The following is a 20,802-nucleotide window of genomic DNA, read 5'->3' on the forward strand; positions in this document are numbered from 1 at the left end:
GTCTCAAAAATAATAACAATGCTGGATTACACCTTTTGCGTTGGGAAGTTATCCTATAGCACATTCAGTGCTGGGTGAGCACCCGAGCTGGGAGTGGGAGCAGAAGGGACTGGGATGAGGAAAGATGACTGAAAGGATGGAAGCTGGGGGTGGGTGGGTTGGGGTGAGAATCCAGAAAATTGAAGAGTAACCTGCAGTTTATGGGATAAGTAAATAAAAAATTGACATGATACATAGCTGAACATCTAATTTTTCAGGCCAGTTTTAATTTTGATGGCACGTGCAAACATGTACAGAAAAAAAGTAGAAAAGTACAAATGACTATTACACTAGATCATTTCTGTAAGATAAGAGTACCTGAATATAAAAAGCTGCATTTCTCGTACAATATGAAATCTTTATCAATGTAAGTAAGTCAGAGATTGAAGTATTAACTGTAGAGGAACCTGGGTTCCTCTTGTATTATTTCTCTAATGGGTAGACCTGACTGAATAATGTAGGCACAGCTCAGCATTAATGATACTTACTTAGTGGGTAACTAGCACATTTTTTTCTGTTTATACACCAGGTTTGAAATAAAAACCTTGAGATTAAAAATGATAAACTATGATGTAAATAAATATATATTAAGTAAAAAGTAAGCAGAGCAACAAGACTAAAATTGCACTAGTTTGAAAAATGTATATCAAAGGCTGAATAATGCAGCCCAAAGAAAAATTACTTTTTAAATGTGCTTCTAATTTTAATATTCAATTACTTCTTATCATTTATTTTTTAAAAGAAATTTGTTATGATATGCTAATGTAATGCATTATAATACCAATCATGATTTGTGAATCATTTGTAATCATATGACTTCATTCCAGCTGATCCATGCATCAGTGCAGGATGCAGGCATGCAGTCTAAAAATCCAAAGACTGAATTACTATGAGTTTACACAACAGCATAAAAATTATGCAATGCTTTGGAGGCTAAACAAAAACTGCTGCTTCGAACATCACAAAACAAAATCCAAAAGAACATAATTTACATAAATGACAAATAATAAGGATATTGCAGCAGAATGAACAAAGTTTCAATAATTTACACCAATAAAAAGTTACTGATGTAATTAACACCAAGTACAAGGTTTATTATAATTTTGTAAAACACTGTCATTTCTGAAAGATGTATTTTAAAAATTACATTAGTGCATTAGTCAGTTTGGCGCATTGCAAATGCTTGATAAGCACTCTAGGATGCTACCCCACATGAAGGGTGCTATATAAATGCAAATTGCTGTTGTCATGAATCCAGGAGCTCTTAAGGATTTGGCTCATTGGGAGGGTGCAGTTTCCGTGTGTTGAAGTAGCACACCACTTGCTGAGGCAATTCAGCTAATACACTTTGTGCAAGAGCTTCTTTGGTTGCCTGTTGAGACAGAGAGAGCAAAAATCAATTACCTTGATGCAGTAAGAAAACCAAATGAACCTACAACTTAGACAATTAACAACTCTATTTCTTAAATTTGTCCAAAAGCAATTACAACAACAACAACTTATAGTGCCCTTCATGTGGGGTAGCGGAGTCTGAACCCGAGTCAGGGGAGATATAGGGGGGAAGTGACCATAAGCACGATCAAATAGGAAGGTCTTTAGGGGGGGGATTTGAAAGTGGGGAAGGAGGGGGCAAGCCAGAGGGATTGAGGGAGAAAATTCCAGAGCTTTGGGGCATAGTGGCTGAAATTCAATTGCACTAAAAACAATTCACTGCATCTACACCAGTAATAAAAAAAACATTCAAGCCACGTCATCGAAATGGTTGGTACACCAGCTTGATAACAACAACAACTTGGATTTATATAGCGCCCTCCACGCCGGATGGCATCTCAGAGTGCTTAAAGTATGCTGCCACTTATTATATATTTTTAGATAACATATTTAACGTTTTAAATAAAGAGATAACACTTCCAAATCCTCCATTATGAAGATACAATGTTTATAAAAATGTAGTCACATGTTTCTGCTAAAACAACAACAAAATGACATTTGTAAAACCCCAGTGTACATCATATGTACTTGCAGCACCAAGTGATGTAGAACCAGACATGATTGATGTAAAACAATGAATGTGATACGCTGATCCTAAGCATATGATTTGGTACACCTTGTGCATTAATTATTTAGATAGTAATAAAGATTAGTACTTACTAAGAAGTGGCAAGAAGTTAAAATGGTCCTTGGCATGTTGAAACCAAGATAATTGCTAGGGAAGCTTTAGGTTGTGTGAGTGAGAGGGAAATCACTGAACATTGAAGGAGACATATTGATGAGTTATTTCCCTAATGTTTACTGGGATCGAAAATTCTCTCTCAAGTGGCAATCTCTGATTTTTGAGAAAACAAGTGATCTGTTCAATGGTCAGCCTGGTCTCCATATACATATACTGTAAAAATACATTTGGAGTTCTTATACTGATATACATAATAATCCTGTCATTTTATTAATTCTTCAACATGTCGCCAAATTGTCTCAAAGCACTTTGCAGATTTAGTGCAAATTGTAATGACTGTGTATTCTGTAAGGCAAACGCAGCAGACAATTTGTGCACAGTAATGTCCTAGAAGTAGCCATGGGGGATTGTTGGCGAGGACACCAAAAGATACTCCTCTTTTTCAAAAGTGCCACGGGATCTTTAATATCCTTGTAAATAGGAAAACGGAGCCTCAGTTTAATGTCTCAGCTGAAGGACGGCATCTCTGACAATACAGTGCCAAGATCACAATCTCAATGTCTTAATACGCGGCTTAAACCCATGACCTTCTGCTTTAGGCTGATATGAGAGACATTCACCTACAAAATACAAAGTCACTACACTACACAGTATATCCTATGAAGCACTTTGAGACGTCTTCCCAAAGTGAAAAAAATGTAGGGATTATTATCATTTATGTTCCAGGATGTCACAAGCATTTCTGCTGTGATAATATCCAAGTATTGATACTTAATTTCACATCAACTCATTTTACATAAAAGAATGCTTCCTAAACATATCCTTTACTGCACTGATCATTCAGTTCAAAAACGCAGAGAGAAAACCAAGAGAATCATTACACAGAACACTACCCACAGTCAATTCAGCACAAATATAACATGCAGGGTAATGAGAAACCACATACTTTGATACTGTTAAACTGTTGCCTCAGAACAAGTGATTCAAGATTTCTACCAGAACATAATTGCCCTTCAGTGAAGCTTGAGTGTGTCTCAATAGCCCAGGAAATTAACCTGGAGGAAATTGGGAATATTAAAGCAAAATGCAGCATCAGAATTGTCAGCATCTTTCACTCAGAAACGTTATGACCTAAACCTACTGGGACTACATTCATCACAGTTTCTGGTTCATGAATTCCCTCTGCTAAGGATGAGAACAGATATGTACAATATGAATTGGGGAGATGTCCAATTGAGAACAAACAATTGACGAATAAAAATTGCTGAGCCTATAAAACAGGATACTAAACAAAAGCTTGAACATGAATCAGTTCATAAAGGATGTGAAAATCAAAGCTGTCTCAAAAGACAGAGAGAACCAAATCTGGCTCAAATAGTGCAGGAGCAAACTGGTGCATTATATTCCCAACAGTGATAGTTCAGTGATTTAATGTTCCCAATTTCTTTCAGAGATTCTTTTGTAACACTGAATTTCTCCTGGAGAAAGATGCAACATTTCCAACTTACCTTCTCCCACACCAAACCCCACTTTCACCAATAAAAACTACTAAACTAAATTATTATAAATCAAAAACATTTATTTTACAATACAGTGGGATTTGCCCTACAGTGCAGTACAAATGCATTTAGCCACTATATTACTCTATTCTTTATGACAATCTCATGTATATTACGCCATTCCTAATGTTATCCATGTACTGCTTATAAAGATTTAAATAAAACAAATTCCGTATCAATAATGAATAGGGCTGACAGGGTGTTACTGAGACAGTCTGCTGGTATTTCTACACTCTAAGGTTCACTCTCACACTTCAGTTGAATTACTGCCTCATAACTCAACATCAGTCACCTGCCACCCTGTATTTATCACTTAATTAAATCTATTTCCATGCGCTATTACGATCCAGACTTCATAACATCAGCAATGATCCAAAATAATTAAAGGGCTGATGTATGAAGGGAAGGTCTATCTGACTGCAAATGGAAAATGTTTCAGAAGCTACAGTCCATTTTGTTTTATGTAGAGCTTTCTTGCCATGTAAACAGCACTGAACAGGAAAATACAAAACAAGCAATTACAACAACAAGAAGCACTTATATAGCACCTTCCACACAGGGTAGCATCTCAGAGTGTTTAACAGTGGCCGAGCCGGGGTGTGGGGGTGGCCTTAATTACGGCGGTCGAAGAGGAAGGTTTTCAGGTGAGATAATTGTTTTTCTTTAAATTAATTGTTTATACTTTGACAATTCAGCCCAAAATGATAGATGAAAGTCATCTCTCCAACAGTTTTAAGAGTGGAGGTTAGCAGTTTTAGGAATAAAAGGCAATAGGCAGCAGAGTCCACAATGCAAGGTTGCTCAGAATTTAATTTTTCTGGGTAGAATACAGTGGTAACTACATCTGGTCCCTGACCAGGACGGCCTTGCTCCACCTCCGACATATTGCCCACCTCCAACCAGGCCTTCCCTCAGACGCAGCTGAAACACTTGTCCATGCATTCATCACCTCCCACTTTGAATTCACAAATACCCTCTTTGCTGGTCTCCCCAGCTCAATCATGCACAGAACCCAACTGATCCAAAACTCAGCCGCCCACATACTCACCCACACTAAACTCTGTACCCCTATCATTAGCCAGTTCTAGCCAAGATCCACTGCCTCCCTATTGCCGAATGGATCGATTTGAAGATCCTCACACTCCTTTTCAAAATCCCTTCATCCCATGGCACATCCCTACCTTTCTGACCTGCTTACCACCCAACCCACAGCCTCGGCTCGACTGGCCTAGCGTTTTGCATGTATCTCATGCCCTCCATTCCACCATTGGTGGCTGCATTTCAACCACTACATCCTAAAACCCTGGAACACTCTTCCTCTATCCCTCTGCCTTGACTCTCCGCCTTGCCCCTTCCTTCCTCAACTTCAAGTCACATCTGAAAACCTTCCTATTCGACCGTGCGTATGGTTGCCTCCCTTGTCGTGCTTCGCAACTGTCAAGCGCTCTGGGATGATACGCTGCGTGAGGGGCACTCTATAGAAATGCAGGTTGTTGTCATCGTTATAGTAATCTGTTGGATTATTCCACTTGTGTTGTGCCCACATTTTACTGCATTCACATAACTGCAAGGATTCATATACCTCTAAATTCACAGGAGTTTGTCATCTTTTGGTTATGAACTTTATGTCTCCATTTTTATGGGAGAAAGTGCCTACAACGACAATCTGGTGCTGGTTTTATATAACAAGAATGCTGTTGACAGCACTCCTGCTACACTGGGTTGACTAGTAATATAAGTTAATAGTCCAGCTAAGTGGACACAGTAATGTTTTCTCACTTGCAAACATTCTACATTTCATATAATAACCCTTATAGTACATATTATGTTGAAAGTCTCAAAGTGCTTGAGAATTTTTTGTGAAGTGGAAGGCCTGGGTATTTTGTAGCTGAAGGTAAAACCAATTTTAGGTCCCACAAGACCTAAAATTGCATGTCTACTTGGAGTCAAGATCCCACAAACAGCCATGAAGTGAATGACAAATTCTATCTGGGAGATTGTTAACCAAGACTGGGAGAAATTCGCTTTTCTTTTTGAATAGTGCCGTGAGATCTTTGACATCCACCAAAACACAACACAGGATCTCAGTTTAACTTCTCTTCTCACTTCTGACAACCAACAATCCCCCAGCACAGCACTGCAGTGTCAGTGTCAGCTATAAGTTCAATGTCCTGATGTGGGGCGTGAACCCGCAAACTTGTCTCTCATTGTATGTCTACTTGGAGTCAAAACTATCTGTTATTATCTGTATGATCGCTCAGTTTCATATATTCTCCAATAATACAGTAAATCCCCAGTTTACCAGACTCCGGGTGTCCAGAATTTGTATTAATTGGCCCGACCCGTTAAATGGAAACATTTAAAAAACTATGGCCCATGCGCATGTAGACTCACCAACCCTCAATGACTTTGACTCCGTTTGAATCCCACGAGCAGCTTATTCAGTATCTTCTGCTCGTGGGTTTCAAGCAATTACAATGTCGGTACCAGCATTTACCGGCAATTTTTGGCACTGAAAAAGGCCGGAGCTGAAAGAAGCCAGTAAATGTTGGTACGACATTGTAATTACACTTAGCAGGAAATCTTGGCTAGACCAGACATCCCTTCCATTGTCCAGCTAGCCAGGGTTTCAGTATAATTTTAAAAAAAACTTCCAATACAGAGGCAAGAGTGCTACCAACTCAGCCAAGCTGATATTATGTGTGATGCTCACAACCAAGGGCTGCCATTTGAGTGTCAAAATAAAACCTCAAGTGTCCAAGTACTTCAGGTTATATTAATCATCAGCAAAAAGGAGATAAAGGCCATGATATTCAGTAAGTACTGTTGGGAAACAGCCAGGCTGATCAATATCAAAGACCCCTCGGACGTGTGCATGATGAGGATGCTGCCCGGAACAAATGGCCCGGCATCAACTCTCAAGACTAACGTATAAAAATCAGCTACTTGACAAAAATAACTTGCATTTATGTAGCGCCCTTCATCTCAGAGAGCTTAACAGTGCCAGAGCTTGACACCGAATTGGGCAAAGAGGAAGTGGCTGCAAATGTGGTCAAAGAGAAAGGTCTTCAGATCGATCTGAAAACGGGGAAGGAGGGGGCACAGTTAAGGGATTGGGTTAGAGTTCCAGAGTTTGGTACTGGAGAGCTGGGGGCACTTGTTGCTCCACAGAGCAGTGTAAGTGACAATCTTCAAGTGAGCCAACAAATCAGAAAAATTTGAGAGAAGAAACAAATAACATTTGCTATGACCACAGCGGCAGACAGGCAGCTAAATTGACTCACTTTCCTTTCTCCATAGATGCTGCCTGACCTGCTGAATGTTCCGAGCGACTTCTGGTTTTTTTTCAGATTTCCAGCATCTGCAGTATGTTGCGTTTTCAGCTAAATTCAAACCTCTTTCTGCAAAAGTCACCCTACATTAACTACAGTAATAGTCTCTCCTCACATTCTACTGGAAAAGCAACATTAGCAACACATTAAGAAATGGGAAAGTACCAAAAGCTAACAACGTGTGACAATTCAACAGAGAAAACACTTAACATTATTAAAAAAAGTCACTCAGCTGATTCTTTATGAAAGCTAAAGCGATGACATGTTCTGTAAGTATTCCAAATATGCACCAAAATGCCAACGTTGGGCATTTGTTCTATCCAGTCCAATTGATAAGAATACAGATAGAGCAGTAAGTGTAATGCCAGCTTCCTCTATACCTCGTTCTATTATCTGATAGCAGCATGAAAAGAATAAAATAAAATACATATTTGTATACATGATTTATATATTTGTAGTTTTTCTTTACTCTGAAAGTATTTAATGAATTAACTTATTTAAGAAAGCTTTATGCTGTGATGGGAGGGCAGCATCGGAGGTATTTTGGAAGGATGAGATCAACACTGGATCTATATGTCGCCCTTCAAATAGAGTAGCATCTCAGAGCGCTGAACAATCGCGTAGTTTAGAGCTAGGGAGAAAGGGGTGGTGACAGTAGGCATGGTCGAAGAGAGCCAGAGAAGGCAAGGAAGGCGGAGGTTTTGAGTCAGGAAGGTTCAGGATGAAGTGGCTGAAAACATACCTACTGATGGTGGAGAGGAGTACAGAATGTACAGAACTTTGTTACATAGGTGTAGGAGTAAGGTATTACTCTTTTCTTAAGTATGCAGAATAAGCAGCTATTTGAAATGCACAGTGCCACAAGATTGATCCACTCAGTTTCATGTAATGATAAAACCCCTTTGTACATTTTTGAGGAGTTACACTATATAAAGCCTTCCTCCTTGGCTTCCTTTCCAGACTGGTTCCTCTCCTTAGTATCGATCAACATTTAGAGCTTATTTAATAATGAAAAACAAATAAGTAACTTAGGAAATAGAAGGTGGGTTGCCTTGTAAATACAAGGCAAAATTAGAAAATACAAGGTGGGATAAAACTAGATTTGTTAATTTTTTAGATTTTTTTTGATTCTGTGGTTGTTCTTGGTCATGTTTGTTCGACTACATGAAAAATTGTTTAAGCTGCTGAAAGAGCACCAAGCGGTGGGCATGCACCTTGTTTTTCATTATGTTACTTAAAAGTATTTACACCACACAAAGGAACTTGGGTATTGAGCTAACTGCAGACAGTGCACATTTCACGGGTTTGCCTTGTACCTTGTGCAAAGTGAGCAGTGAGCAGAAATGCCACATTAAAACATTGAATGCACCCAACAGAACCATAGAAATTTACAGCTATTCAGCCCATTGTGTTTGTGATGGGTCGTTGAAAAAGCGATTCATTCAGTCTTATTCACTTGTCTTTTTCCCATAACTTGCAGAATATTGCTCTTCAGGTATTCTAGCTCTCTCTTAAAAGGTAATATAGCTCCTGTATCAACCACCGCACCTGGCAAGGCATTCTATGTCCTAACAATTCTCTGTATGAAAGAAAATCTATTTATCTCCCGGGTTTGATCCCTCACTAACTACCTCGAACTGATACCCTCTTGTCATTATACCACATTCAAAAAAGATCAGAATGGCATTAGTTAAGAGTTAGTATCATGCTTTATCATGTAATAGTATTACAACAATAACTTGAATTTATATAGCACCCTTCACACAGGGCAGCATCCAGTACCGCATTAGACCTAGTAGTTTGGCTAGAACTGTTAGTTTTATTCCATTTTTCAATTTAAAAACCCTTTGGAAATCAATTTTAAATCCACCCTCAGCCATTAAAAAAAATCTGCAATTCAGTTGTAGATACTCGGGACTCACTTACCTACTGACCACAGCCTATTGTTGCCATTGTAGGTGTCTGCCTACAAATACACAGTCACTCCACTTCACCGTAAAAAAAGAAATCTTGTGAAGCATTTTTAGATCTCTTGACAGCATGATAAGGCACTCTATAATAATAATCCTTGCATTTGATATAACGCCTGAGTGACATCTCAAACGCTTCACAGAATATACTGTAAAGTGAATTGACTATGTATTTTGTGGTCGCAAACTCAAACAGTCATGGATCAAAATGACCAATTTATTATTACTTAAGATTTTTATTTTATATCAAGCGCAAGAAGGATTAGTATTAGCTAAGTAACTCTGTGCAAAGTTATTCATATAAGAGAGCACTACAAGAATACAGTTAAAGACATAATTCCTTCCCCCATGTTCAAATAGCCTACTGACATGCTTTGTAAGTTCAGGCATGGATTTAGTGAAGTCTTATTGGTTTCTTCTCTCAAGGGGGAGGGGAGGAGGGTATTGTTTTTAATTAAATCTTTTTATGAAAATGTTTAATGCCATTGGTGGAAACAAGTTTTTTTTTAAAAAAATCAGCATCTGGAGTCCTGTAACTTAATAGTTAAAGCACTCGCCTCACAAGTGAGAGGACCTGGGTTCGATTCCCAGCAAGGCAAAAGATTGGGCAAGTTTCCTTACTCCACATGCCTTTGTTTATCCAGCAGTAAGTAGGAACCCGGTTGTTAGTCGATTGGTCAGTCAATTACATTGCAGTACATTCTGTGAAGTGCTTCGAGATGTCTCGTAGACGAGATAAGGCGCTATAACAAATGCAAGGATTATTATTAAGAAGGAAACTTGTTTGGATGTAAATAATCTGGGGATCTTCCTATCCAATATATTGCCTCTACCCGACATTCAGAGAAGCCTTTCTCAAAGGCCAACCTTACACAAGCCCCTTTCCCTGCATGAACAGCTAGATTAACCCGTGGAGGTATGAAAACATCATCCTCAACAATTTGCACTTCATGCAATGCCTTTCATATAGGAGAACATCTCGGAGAGCTTTACAGAGAGGGGAGAGTGAGGTGGGAGCCAAAGCAGGGTAGGAGTGAGGTGGCAAGTTTCCACTGTACTTACATGATGAAACTTTCTAAAAGGCACAAACTGTACGATATCCCGGATGGCTATTTCCCCCGTGGGTGATCTTAGAACACAGTCGTCACCATCCAGGAATTCCATGGCACTAAAGTCAGCACCACCAACACCGACAATGATGATGGACATCGGCAGTTTAGCAGCATTGACTATGGCTTGTCGAGTATTATCTAAATCAGTGATCACTCCATCCGTGATGATCAGCAGGATAAAATATTGCTGGGGGAAAACAAAGGAAGCGGCTTCATGTTATGTCATCCGCCAATGCATTTTATATTATTAGATACACACTAAATGTACATAGTTGTTTTTGTTTTTACAATGAATGCCAAAGATACATGCTTGCACTATCAGTTTATAGACAACATATCAGTTCACAGAAGCAGATAACATTGAGCACCCGACTAGGAGACCGAAGAAGGCTTGAAAAGCTCAATCACACGAAAATATGCGATAACTATATTTTGAGAGACACAATGTAAGATGCACAGCATTGATTTGAATAATGAAGACCAAAAAACCACAAATGTAACTATCAGTTGGTGATACTGAGCATACTATAGGTCTAAGGTGCCCACAGTAGAACATACGAAGTGAGCAAGGGTGGAGGGGGTGGGGTAGACAATAACCTAATTTCACTGTCAGCAGTCAATAAAGAGCTTCTATGACGACTTGGAACACTTACAGAAGCTGTTGGCTGCTGCGCTGCTGCAGCTGCAAATCTGGCCACATGGTTTATAATGGGAGAGAAGTTTGTAGGCCCATATAGCTTGACTTGAGGCAAACAGTTGCGGTAGGCATCCACAATCCCTTGCACGCCTAATGAACATAGACTAGTCAAAACTTGTTAAAATCATTCATTACTAAAACCCAGATTAGTACAATTTCCCTGCAATCTTTGGCCTTGCAGGAACCACATTAGCTTCCTTCCTCCCTTCCAATAGAATTGTAGACTCTATACAGCAAATATAAAATCACAACAAGAACATTAAGTAAATGAGTACCAGGAGCACGATTCATTAAACTCCCAACAGTTGTCCCATCTGGATACTAATAGAACCTAATACTTTTTATCTCAAAACCTTGGGAGAATTCGGAACTCATTCCTTTTATTTATGTAAACACTCCCCGTAAACTTACAGAACATCAGAACTGAAGTTATATTATGGTTGATTTTCTACTTGTGTCTTGATATTATTTAGTTATAGTTTTGTAAACAGAAAAAAACTTCATTCCTTTTGGTCAAGAACATACATTCCCAGGCTCCCTAACACCCGTGGAAACTAGAGGTGTTGAATACACAGCCAGTCTATATTGTACTCGTCATTCTGTTTTTGCAGCAATGCTTGATAACAGTGGTTATCTCTTATATAAGATTCTTTTAGAACATCTGAGTTTTCAGGAGCCACTTTATTCTCGCTGATCCTGTTAGTATGACAATATTTGGGAGGCAGATAGAGGCTGGAACAGCTTTGTTTTCCTCTAGCACCCTTATAACCATTGCTTACTGCACCAAGCAACTCAACGTTTCTCTACGAGCAGAGACAACCTCCCTCATTCATTGTCAGCAGCCACAATGAGCAAGTGGGAGGACACCAGCAGATGGCAGGAGATTAGCCTTCTACAGCCCCGTGTTAGCTATGCTGGAATGCATCACAGCATTCTTACACGAACAACAACAAATCCAAGGCAATCGTCGCTAATGATTTGAGAAAACAATTACATGCACATGAAGATGTGTGTGTGTGATTGGTCACTCTCACGATGACCATGGCTGTATTTTCTTTCCCATGTGAACAACACAGGAACTCGCATACTAGACTTTCATACTACACTATACACAGACTATGTCACTGGAAGCTCCCTATCTACCCTACCAGAGGGCACCTTGCATACCAGGCTGTGTATGGCCATGACCCGGGCCAATAGAAAAGTGTGGGCGCACTGTTCCCATGGAATCCGCTATAAATGCCCCTCCACTACAAACACGCTAAAACCACCACCTCCGCTACAAACCTGTATGCATAGTGTGCTAGGTCCCGGGCCTCTCCCGCTGTTTGCTCAAAGCTGCCACTGTGGGTGGAACGGGGAGTGTTGGGAACGCGGAAGCGGCGCAAGCAGGAAATTGTCTTCACTTAGTTCCCGGCCTAAACTGAGCTCTTGTGACCAATTTATGGAAAGTACTGTACTAATCAAATTTTAGTATTTTAAACATAACTACATAGAAATATATGCGTATAGTTTTAATCTGAGTTATTTCACAAGATGAGTCTCTCAATAGCAAAAATCAACCCTCCGCAATTTCCATCAAATTTGGGGGAAAATATTTCCACTTTTCTATTGGCCCAGGCCATGACTCTTCCCACTTGCTGAATGGTGCTACCAACAGTGAGCGGAATCAAACGACAGTATTGAACTGGTAAAAAAAAATCCCAGGTGCATTTCCTGTTACTGTTTAACAGTTTGACTCCTGGAATTTCTCCCACTTGGTTTCTCAAATGTGTTATCAGAAAACAAAACAAGAATTTTGTACCTGCACAGAATGGATTGGCAGGATTGAAGTTAAGTGCAAACTCGTGTGATACCTAAGGAGAATAAGAACACTGCAATTCATGACTTGCGTACAGAACATAAAATCCTAAATCATACTGATGATATAAAATACCAAATCATATAAGTGATCCAGGTTTACCTGCCAGTTCGGAGGAATCTGTGCCCCAAATCCAAACGCTGGGAACAATTTGTCTCTAAAATGAAACAATCAGATTCAGAAAGCTACCAGTTACAAAACAGGTTGAGAGCATGAACCAGAGCCAGCAATGATATACAACTAGCATTTCCACAGGTGTGGCGACTCCATTGTGAGACATTATGCACCAAAAGTGTGCAGAGGGAATTATGAATGTCCTTACAATTTGAAAGGACTGTCTATTTATTATTAAATCATATTAATTCATGTTAAATACATAAATTAGGGGTACCTTTGATTACTTCTATACATGGAGTTTGCACATGACCAATATTAAATATAAATCTCACAAGAGGTATTCAGCACATTTCACTTCTGAACCTGACATATCAATATTTACATTTATGCATATATAATATATATACTATATAGTACACAATACATTTGGAGTCCTGTAGTTCAGTGGTTAGACCACTCGCTTTGCAAGCGAGAGACCTGAGTTCAATTCCAGGCAGGGCAAAACCTTGGGCAAGTTTCCTTACTCCACACGCCTAATAATAATCCCTCCAAAACCAAAAACAATAATAAATTTGTCATTTTCAATCTACGACTGTTTGTGAGACATTCCTGTGTGCAATTGACTGCCGCGTTCGCCCACAAATATAGTCAATTCACTTTACAGTGTGTTCTGTGAAGCGCTTTGGGACGTCCTCCCGACTTGAAAAGCGCTATATCAAATGCAAGGATTATTATTATTATTATTACATTTTATTTCAAGAATGGAATTAGGTGTTGATGACTTATTATTCAGCATGACATCATTTGAGCAAAAAATAAGGCTCCTTAATTTTAGCAGTTTGAATATACCATATCTTCACAGATAGGCCCACCATCAATCCATAGTTCTATTATGAATCTTACATGTTCAGGAATGCCAGGGACACCATAAAATTTCATCATAACCTTTAAATTCTTATCAATGTCCAGAGAGTCATAAGATTCCCTCCCCACTCCGAAAAAATGCCAGACATTGAACAAAGAAAATAAATAGGCTGGAGTGCATTACGTATCATAGTCTTGAATGATCATTCCAACAGACCAGATTGCCATCAGATATTCATTAAATCCATTAGGACTGATATGATGTAGGGAGTCAGGTGAACGAGGGTCCCCATTTGAGCCTGTAAAATCGATCCCGACCTGTAATTAAGAGAAGGAAATATTTACTGGTGGCAAGTTCTATAAAATGGTTGAAACTTGGGACTATAAAACCTAGGAGGACAATACCAAGGATTCATTGCCTGAATGATTCAAATAGATATTGGATTGCATTTTAGTGGGCAAAAGGCTTTTTTTTTTGCTGGTGACATATTAATTTCAGAAATCACTCACTTGTGCCGAGCTCCAGAAACAATGAATATTATTTTTCATTTACTGGCTGATGAGAAGCTGAGCTGTGATAGTTTGGTTCTTATACCCAATGCTCCCAACTCAATGAACTGTTCAACCCACAAGTGCACTAAAGCCAAGCACCACTGCTACTGTGATTTAGCAGCTTTGAAACCTGACATCAAGGGTAACTGGAGTGCAATTTGGCATGCAGGGTTAAGAGCAGCCAAAGGGAAGAATTCCTGTCCCTAATGACCAGTCTGCCCCTCCAAATCCTGCCGACAAGCCAGGCTGGCACCAGCAGTGCCCTGGAGTACAGCAGAACTACTTGGCTCAGGAACCAGCCTATCAAAACCGCCACAGAGGGTTGATTTGATTCCATCGTTTCAATACAAAAAGCATGTCATCTGGAGCCAGTTCAGTCACAAGGAAATCCCGCTTACCTCCCACTCAAGGACATCCTTCTTAACTCCCCCCCCCACCAAGAGGAATAGTCATCCACACCAATTGCTCGAAGACGACAAGATTACTCAGTCACAACGAAGCTTGGGAGCAGTTAGTCTCCTTCTGCTTTTTGATTGGGTAACTGTAATATACATGTTTTGAGAAAATAAAATCTAAAACACAAATCATATGGATCTATACAAGTTTAACACCGTTATTTCCTTTGCTACTGTTAAAGTGAGCTTTCCATTTGGACATCTGTGAACCGCTCAATGCATTTTTCCATTTTGGGCATTGTTTCCAAAGAGAGCAACACAAAAATGGAATGAGAACAAAAGCATAAAAAGCAGAAAACAAAGGGATGAACAGTTAGGAAAATGAAGCAATGAAGAATCCACTTCCCGTGCAGGTATTTATTAACTTTAACGAGAAATTAAACATTTTACAATATGCAGCCTAGCTTTTCTATCATTGTGAATACCAAAACTGCAATTTGCTACATGCAATATGTCTAAGCAATTCACTCACAATGAAGTTCATCTGACATCCACCCATAATGTAGTCCAGAAATGAGTATTCCTTCACAACCTGCAAGTTAAATATCAGCAACGTTTTAGATCTGTATAAGTTATGTGTTACAGCTTGTATCACTAGAATACATTCTAGAATACATTACCTAAAATGTTGATCATGTGAAAGGTAAAACATATCATTTGGTTATTAATATTTATTCACCTCATCCAAAAAAGATATTGTAAGTGATTTTAATTTAAACAAGGAAAGAGGTGTCCTGTACATGGGTGCAATGGTTAATATCTAGTGCAATGGCAAACTAAGTTTCAAAAAGGACTATACAGTTGGATAGATCTCAAGAAAATAGGATGTTCTGACAAAAAGGTGGATATTCACCCTTTTTATAATGGATAAATACATTGCACAGTTTGTTTAAGATGTAGCAATGCTTAAGATGCTTCTTAAAATCTCCATCCGTGAGGCACTGTTGAATGAAGAACATTATCTGAGTATAGTTCTCATTGTGTCTTTCCCACGTCTGTTCTTTCTTTCCCTTAATTGTCTCATCTGACAGAGTGGATAGTTCTGCTCCCAGGTCTCAGCCATTTCAGAATTAGCCGCTTGGAGGGACCACCGTCCCACACTCTGAACGTGCCTTCTCATGGTGGTGGGCAAGTGCGTGGCCTTGGTTGCTGCTTCCTCTATAACGTGGAGGGATCACAGACGGAGACCCAGAACTCCACAGTATTGGCATAAATGTAGATAAACCCAGATTAGGCTTATCAGCTTCACATCCAATTCAGTTAAAGAGATTGTAGTTGCTTAACACACCGAGGATACGGAGAATAATTTTAAAAGCCTGACAAGTGACTGTTTAAAAAAAAGTAATTCTATTATGATAATATTAATAATAAAAATTAATAATTTCAGGAAGTAGCCAATATAGATGAGAAAAACGCCAAACCCTGAGCTATATTAAGTTTCAGGCATTAAGTGACAGAACAGACTTACTACATTTTTCTTCCTAATGTTACAACACCCACAAATTCACAATGTGGCACTGGTTAGAATCATAGAATTATAGAATTATATAACACAGAAGGAGGCCATTCGGACTATCTTGTCTGCGCCAGCATAAAAGATCTATAAAAATCAATCCCAATCTCCCCACATTGCATTTCTCCACATTAAACTTCATCTGCTCCGTATCTGCCCATTTTACCAGTCAGATTCAAAAGTGGTTTCAAAAGAATATTGGCAACACCCTCTGCCTTCCCAAATCCACTTATTCGGATTGTTTTTCTTTGGAAATGATATGAGCTCAGAAATCAGGCAAATACCTGGAAATCAATCCAACCAAACATTCATAATTCATTGCAACCAACTGTACTACAAAAGGAAACACCATGGACACAATCAAAACAACACCAAAGTACAATTCTACACAGTGCAAGGCTCTCAAAACCAGGTACACATACTTTAATGTCTAAAAGCTTTAAACAAAGCTCTAATCAAAATGTTCACTGTAAAGTGGCCAAAATAATAACGTTGCTAAAAATATAAAAGGTCACTCATTGTGCCAAGTGTATTTGGGTGGAGAGGAATACAAAATACAATACAACCCTCTCACAGAGCTTTGTTTACTATGTCTTCATCTAATGTTTTGAGGGGGAGGGAAAGAGAGGAAAGGTCAGTGAAGCAAAACACTAGATGAGTGTGTTAACCAAATTATCTGAGGTCAGACATAGGGCAATATACATTAATGAATTTTGTAAACATGACTAAGCTGAAAAAGAAACTCTCCGATAGTATGTACCTGACACAGTTTGAAACTCACTATCCCCGAATTTTTGTAACTTCTCTTTTTCTGTTTCTTCTTTGGATTAATGCACTCAAACTCCGCCTGCAAAAAAAAATAGCACCATAAGAAATGGCACTGCACAATACAGTACAACAAGACTACGGAATTACAGCACACAATTCAGTGTGAAAACAGAGGGTATACTGTAAGGAAACAGATGGAATGCTATTAACACTGAATAATCCAGCAATGCTTTTCCATGAAGATTATTTTTATTCCTGGCAATATTCCTGCTATAGATTGTTGAGTTTTTCAAAGCTCTCTTTGATAGCAATTTCAAATCATGGCCAAATTATCAGTAGGGGGTGGAGCAAGTGGAGTCCTGTAGCTTAGTGGTTAGAGCACTCGCCTCACAAGTGAGAGTACCTGGGTTCAATTCCTGGCAGGGCGAAACGTTGGGCAAGTTTCCTTACTCCACCCACCTCTGATCACCCAGCAGTAAGTAGGAACCTGGTTGCTAGTGGACTGGCAGATCGCTTTACCGGGGCTAATAATAATAATAATCCTTGCATTTGATATAGCGCTTTTCACTTCGGGAGGACATCCCGAAGCGCTTCACAGAACACATTGTAAAGTGAATTGACTGTATATTTGTGGGCGAACGCGGCAGCCAATTGCGCACAGCAGTGTCCCGCAAATGGTCAAGTTTGTTCCTACATGTTAAGTTTTCAAATCATGGCGTTGTGTGGGAGTGTTTGTGTGTGAGTGGAGGAGTGGGCGGGGGGGGGGGGTGGAGAGAAAGAACGAAGTGCAAAGAGGAAATCTACAGCACAGTAAACAGAGGAAAGGATAAAAATCCCACAAACTTACTGGTGAACTCTGCGTTGCTTCTTGCAGCCTCTCCATGTTTGTTTCAAATGTACCTATTAGATCATGCGACCCATCATTGTCATAATCATAGCACGTTACCTGAAAGAAAGATTCATTTAGATCAAAGCCAACAAGAGCCAGTTAAACATTTCTGTTCACAATCAACAATCCTGGGTTTAGTTGCAACACAATTTGTCACACATATTTGCACTAAGATACAAATGATTTATATTGTACAATTGCATAACCTGTCAGCGATCACCAGACCCAAAATTAACCAATTAACCCATAAGAGGATAACAGTGATCATGGAAGATATGTAGCTTCGTAGTTTCAGAGGAGAAGGGAAGAAATAGAGGAAAATATTTTTTTTTTAAAAAAGCAAATGTCAGGTATGTCATTAAAGGGTGCAATTCATGAGGAGGATACTCAGTAGAATGCATTTAAATTCTATTATATGGAATTTCTACAAAAAACTATTCTCAAGAGAAATAGGGATTTCTACAAACAACTATTCTCACATCCAGTGTCTCTACTCGTGTTCTGAAATTGGTGAACTGTAGATTGTTTTGACAAAAAAAATCTATAGCATGTCAGAAACTCAGATGTAATCTGTTCCTAATTGCAGACGTTATATATTCTCAAAAATGTAATAATAACTACGAGTATTTAAAATTAAAATCCACTAGCTGCTGCTTCTTAATGTATTGGCATCATCAGATAATCTGTGCTAATGACAGTGTGTGGGGCATCTTGACAGTTTCCCAAAATTTCACTCCAAAATAAGGTCAATTTTCAAATAGACACCTAGAAACCATAGCAGGATACAACCAAAATGATAGTGAAAATGCTAATTTCATCACATGCAATGGCACCTTTAATCTCATGTTTGTTTAGGGTGAAACATGCCTTTATATCACAAAGAGTAATTCCAGTATCATATTAAAATGAGGTGTAGTGCTTTGTATTCTCTGGCTGTTCCGTTAACATTCTATGTATTCAGGATCTTATTTTATTTCCAAATGTGAATCAATAATTTCCCTAAAATTATTATAATACAGTAATATATTTTGATTATGATTGGGTGACATTTCTCTAGGGAACCAAGTAATAAAGACAGAGATTAGTAAAATGTGCCGAAAGTGTATTTTCCATAAGTGAACAACGATGAAAAAAGAATACCTTAATAGGCTTCTGCATGTCACTATTGCACAGGGACTGGAGTGGAATTTTAAATGGTCTCCAAGTGGGGTTTAAATTCTTTTTAATAACCTGAAAATGGTAAAAGAAAATTAATAGCGATTGAAATGTCTCAAGTAATAGCTCGTGTTTCCATTTCCATTATAACTGTAATAGTCCCAGTCCAGTTCACTCACTGAGCAAGCAGGTATGAATTGGAAAAAACAAAAAATACAATTTTCATTCTAGGATTAGATAGATTCTTGAAAGGGAAACATTTGCAGAGGTATGGGGAAAGAGAGGAGGAGTGGGACTGATTGGGTAGCTCTTCCAAAGAGCTGGCACAGGCACAATGGGCCGAATGGCCTCTTTCTGTGCTGTAATATGCTATGGTTCTATGATATAAGCAGATCAGCAACAGTTTAATGCAAAAGCTACGTTAGATGACAATTGGGAATACTGTCACTGGGCTATTTCCACTGATTCACTAGAGATTGAATAGCCAGTTTTCCAGCACTTATTTTCAAAATCTCCCAATCGCACAATTTGAATTACTCTTGAACAGCCATCACTGTATCTATTAATATGAGTGGAAACAGCCTGCGCTGCAGTGTAACTAGCTCTTAGTATTAAACAATTAACATTTTAAACTAGATTACCCTTCCATTAAAATAGCTAGATTCCAGATATTAGAACCATTTACATAAGGCAACAAGTTAGTTGAACAAATCCAACCGATGGAACATGCTCACAAGCTTGTTGGATCGCGATGCCATCTCCCTGTTTGGGTGGGGGTTAAGGATCATGTAATATTATTGGTGGGGGGGGGAATTCTGGTGTCCTGGCCTAAAGTATTTCACAGCAGTTTGTCAATCGCTTCGAGGCTGTTTGCAGGATTTTGCTATGGCATGCAGGAGGCTGCTGCATTGGCCTGATGTTACAAGTTACAGTGTACTGGGAAAGAGCAGGGAATCAGGATTCAGATGGATGGCTTATTGGAGAAACAAAAAACATCAAATAAATAAGCCAAATGATCTCCTATTGTGTTGGACAAGTCAATGGTTCTGTTTAAAAACAAGACTATGTCCTTCACCATTGTTACATAAGATATCAACACTACAAAGCATAGATATTATTATTGCAGCTACTGTGAAATTTCAGTTGACATCAACCCTTAGAATAAATCTCTCACCTCTGTTCGATGTACCATCTGCCACTTCCCATCCTCAGTCTGTTTGCAGAATTCCAAATAAGGATCTGATTTTCCCCAAAAATCCTAAGTCATCATCAGAATAACAAAAGAGAAATACTGCACATTATTTGTCAGAGATTGAAAGAGTAATGCATTACTGAATAAAATAATTATTCCATTTCAGTAAACTTGATAAATTATAATTCAATAAACACTACCTTTTTATCCAACTTCCGTGCTTGGACTTCAAAGTTTACCACCCGGTTATCGTTTACTTCTTCTGCAAATATCTAGCATATCAAGGAAACAAAAAGGGAAACAGTTTAAAATCTTTCAGGCTCACTGGACTAGGAATACCTACAGTTGAGAAAGAAGATTAGACAACAGTTCCCAGACCTCAGATAATATTGCACAGAGGCCTGGGTTGCTTAAGGACTTGCCTCCAGATTCAGTCTCCCTTCTTCTGCAGAGATACCATAATTCTGCAACTCCTCAAAGTAGAACAGCTGAGATTATCAGAGAAAGAGACAGATAGAGAAAAAGAGCTTTTGTTCCAACTCTTTATGGAATTA

The 20,802-nt window shown here is 38.9% G+C and overlaps 1 protein-coding gene across 1 annotated transcript in view; it reads right to left on the reverse strand.

Annotated features, from left to right (window-relative positions):
- Positions 1 to 238: 238 nt before the first annotated feature.
- LOC103184938 (copine-3-like) overlaps positions 239 to 20,802 on the reverse strand; it is a 28,288-nt gene continuing 7,724 nt past the window's right edge. Inside the window, exons 5-16 of the mRNA XM_007903200.2 lie at positions 20,449 to 20,520; positions 20,231 to 20,314; positions 19,042 to 19,131; positions 17,860 to 17,958; positions 17,005 to 17,091; positions 15,204 to 15,263; positions 13,909 to 14,042; positions 12,846 to 12,900; positions 12,687 to 12,738; positions 10,839 to 10,972; positions 10,136 to 10,372; positions 239 to 1,411 (exon numbers count right to left, since the gene is read on the reverse strand). Of these exons, the coding sequence (XP_007901391.1) occupies positions 1,304 to 1,411; positions 10,136 to 10,372; positions 10,839 to 10,972; positions 12,687 to 12,738; positions 12,846 to 12,900; positions 13,909 to 14,042; positions 15,204 to 15,263; positions 17,005 to 17,091; positions 17,860 to 17,958; positions 19,042 to 19,131; positions 20,231 to 20,314; positions 20,449 to 20,520 (1,212 nt within the window). The 3' untranslated portion in view covers positions 239 to 1,303. The remainder of the gene's footprint in view (positions 1,412 to 10,135; positions 10,373 to 10,838; positions 10,973 to 12,686; positions 12,739 to 12,845; positions 12,901 to 13,908; positions 14,043 to 15,203; positions 15,264 to 17,004; positions 17,092 to 17,859; positions 17,959 to 19,041; positions 19,132 to 20,230; positions 20,315 to 20,448; positions 20,521 to 20,802) is intronic.

Source organism: Callorhinchus milii, unplaced genomic scaffold, assembly GCF_018977255.1.
Source record: "Callorhinchus milii isolate IMCB2004 unplaced genomic scaffold, IMCB_Cmil_1.0 Scaffold2, whole genome shotgun sequence".
Lineage (NCBI taxonomy): Eukaryota > Metazoa > Chordata > Chondrichthyes > Chimaeriformes > Callorhinchidae > Callorhinchus > Callorhinchus milii.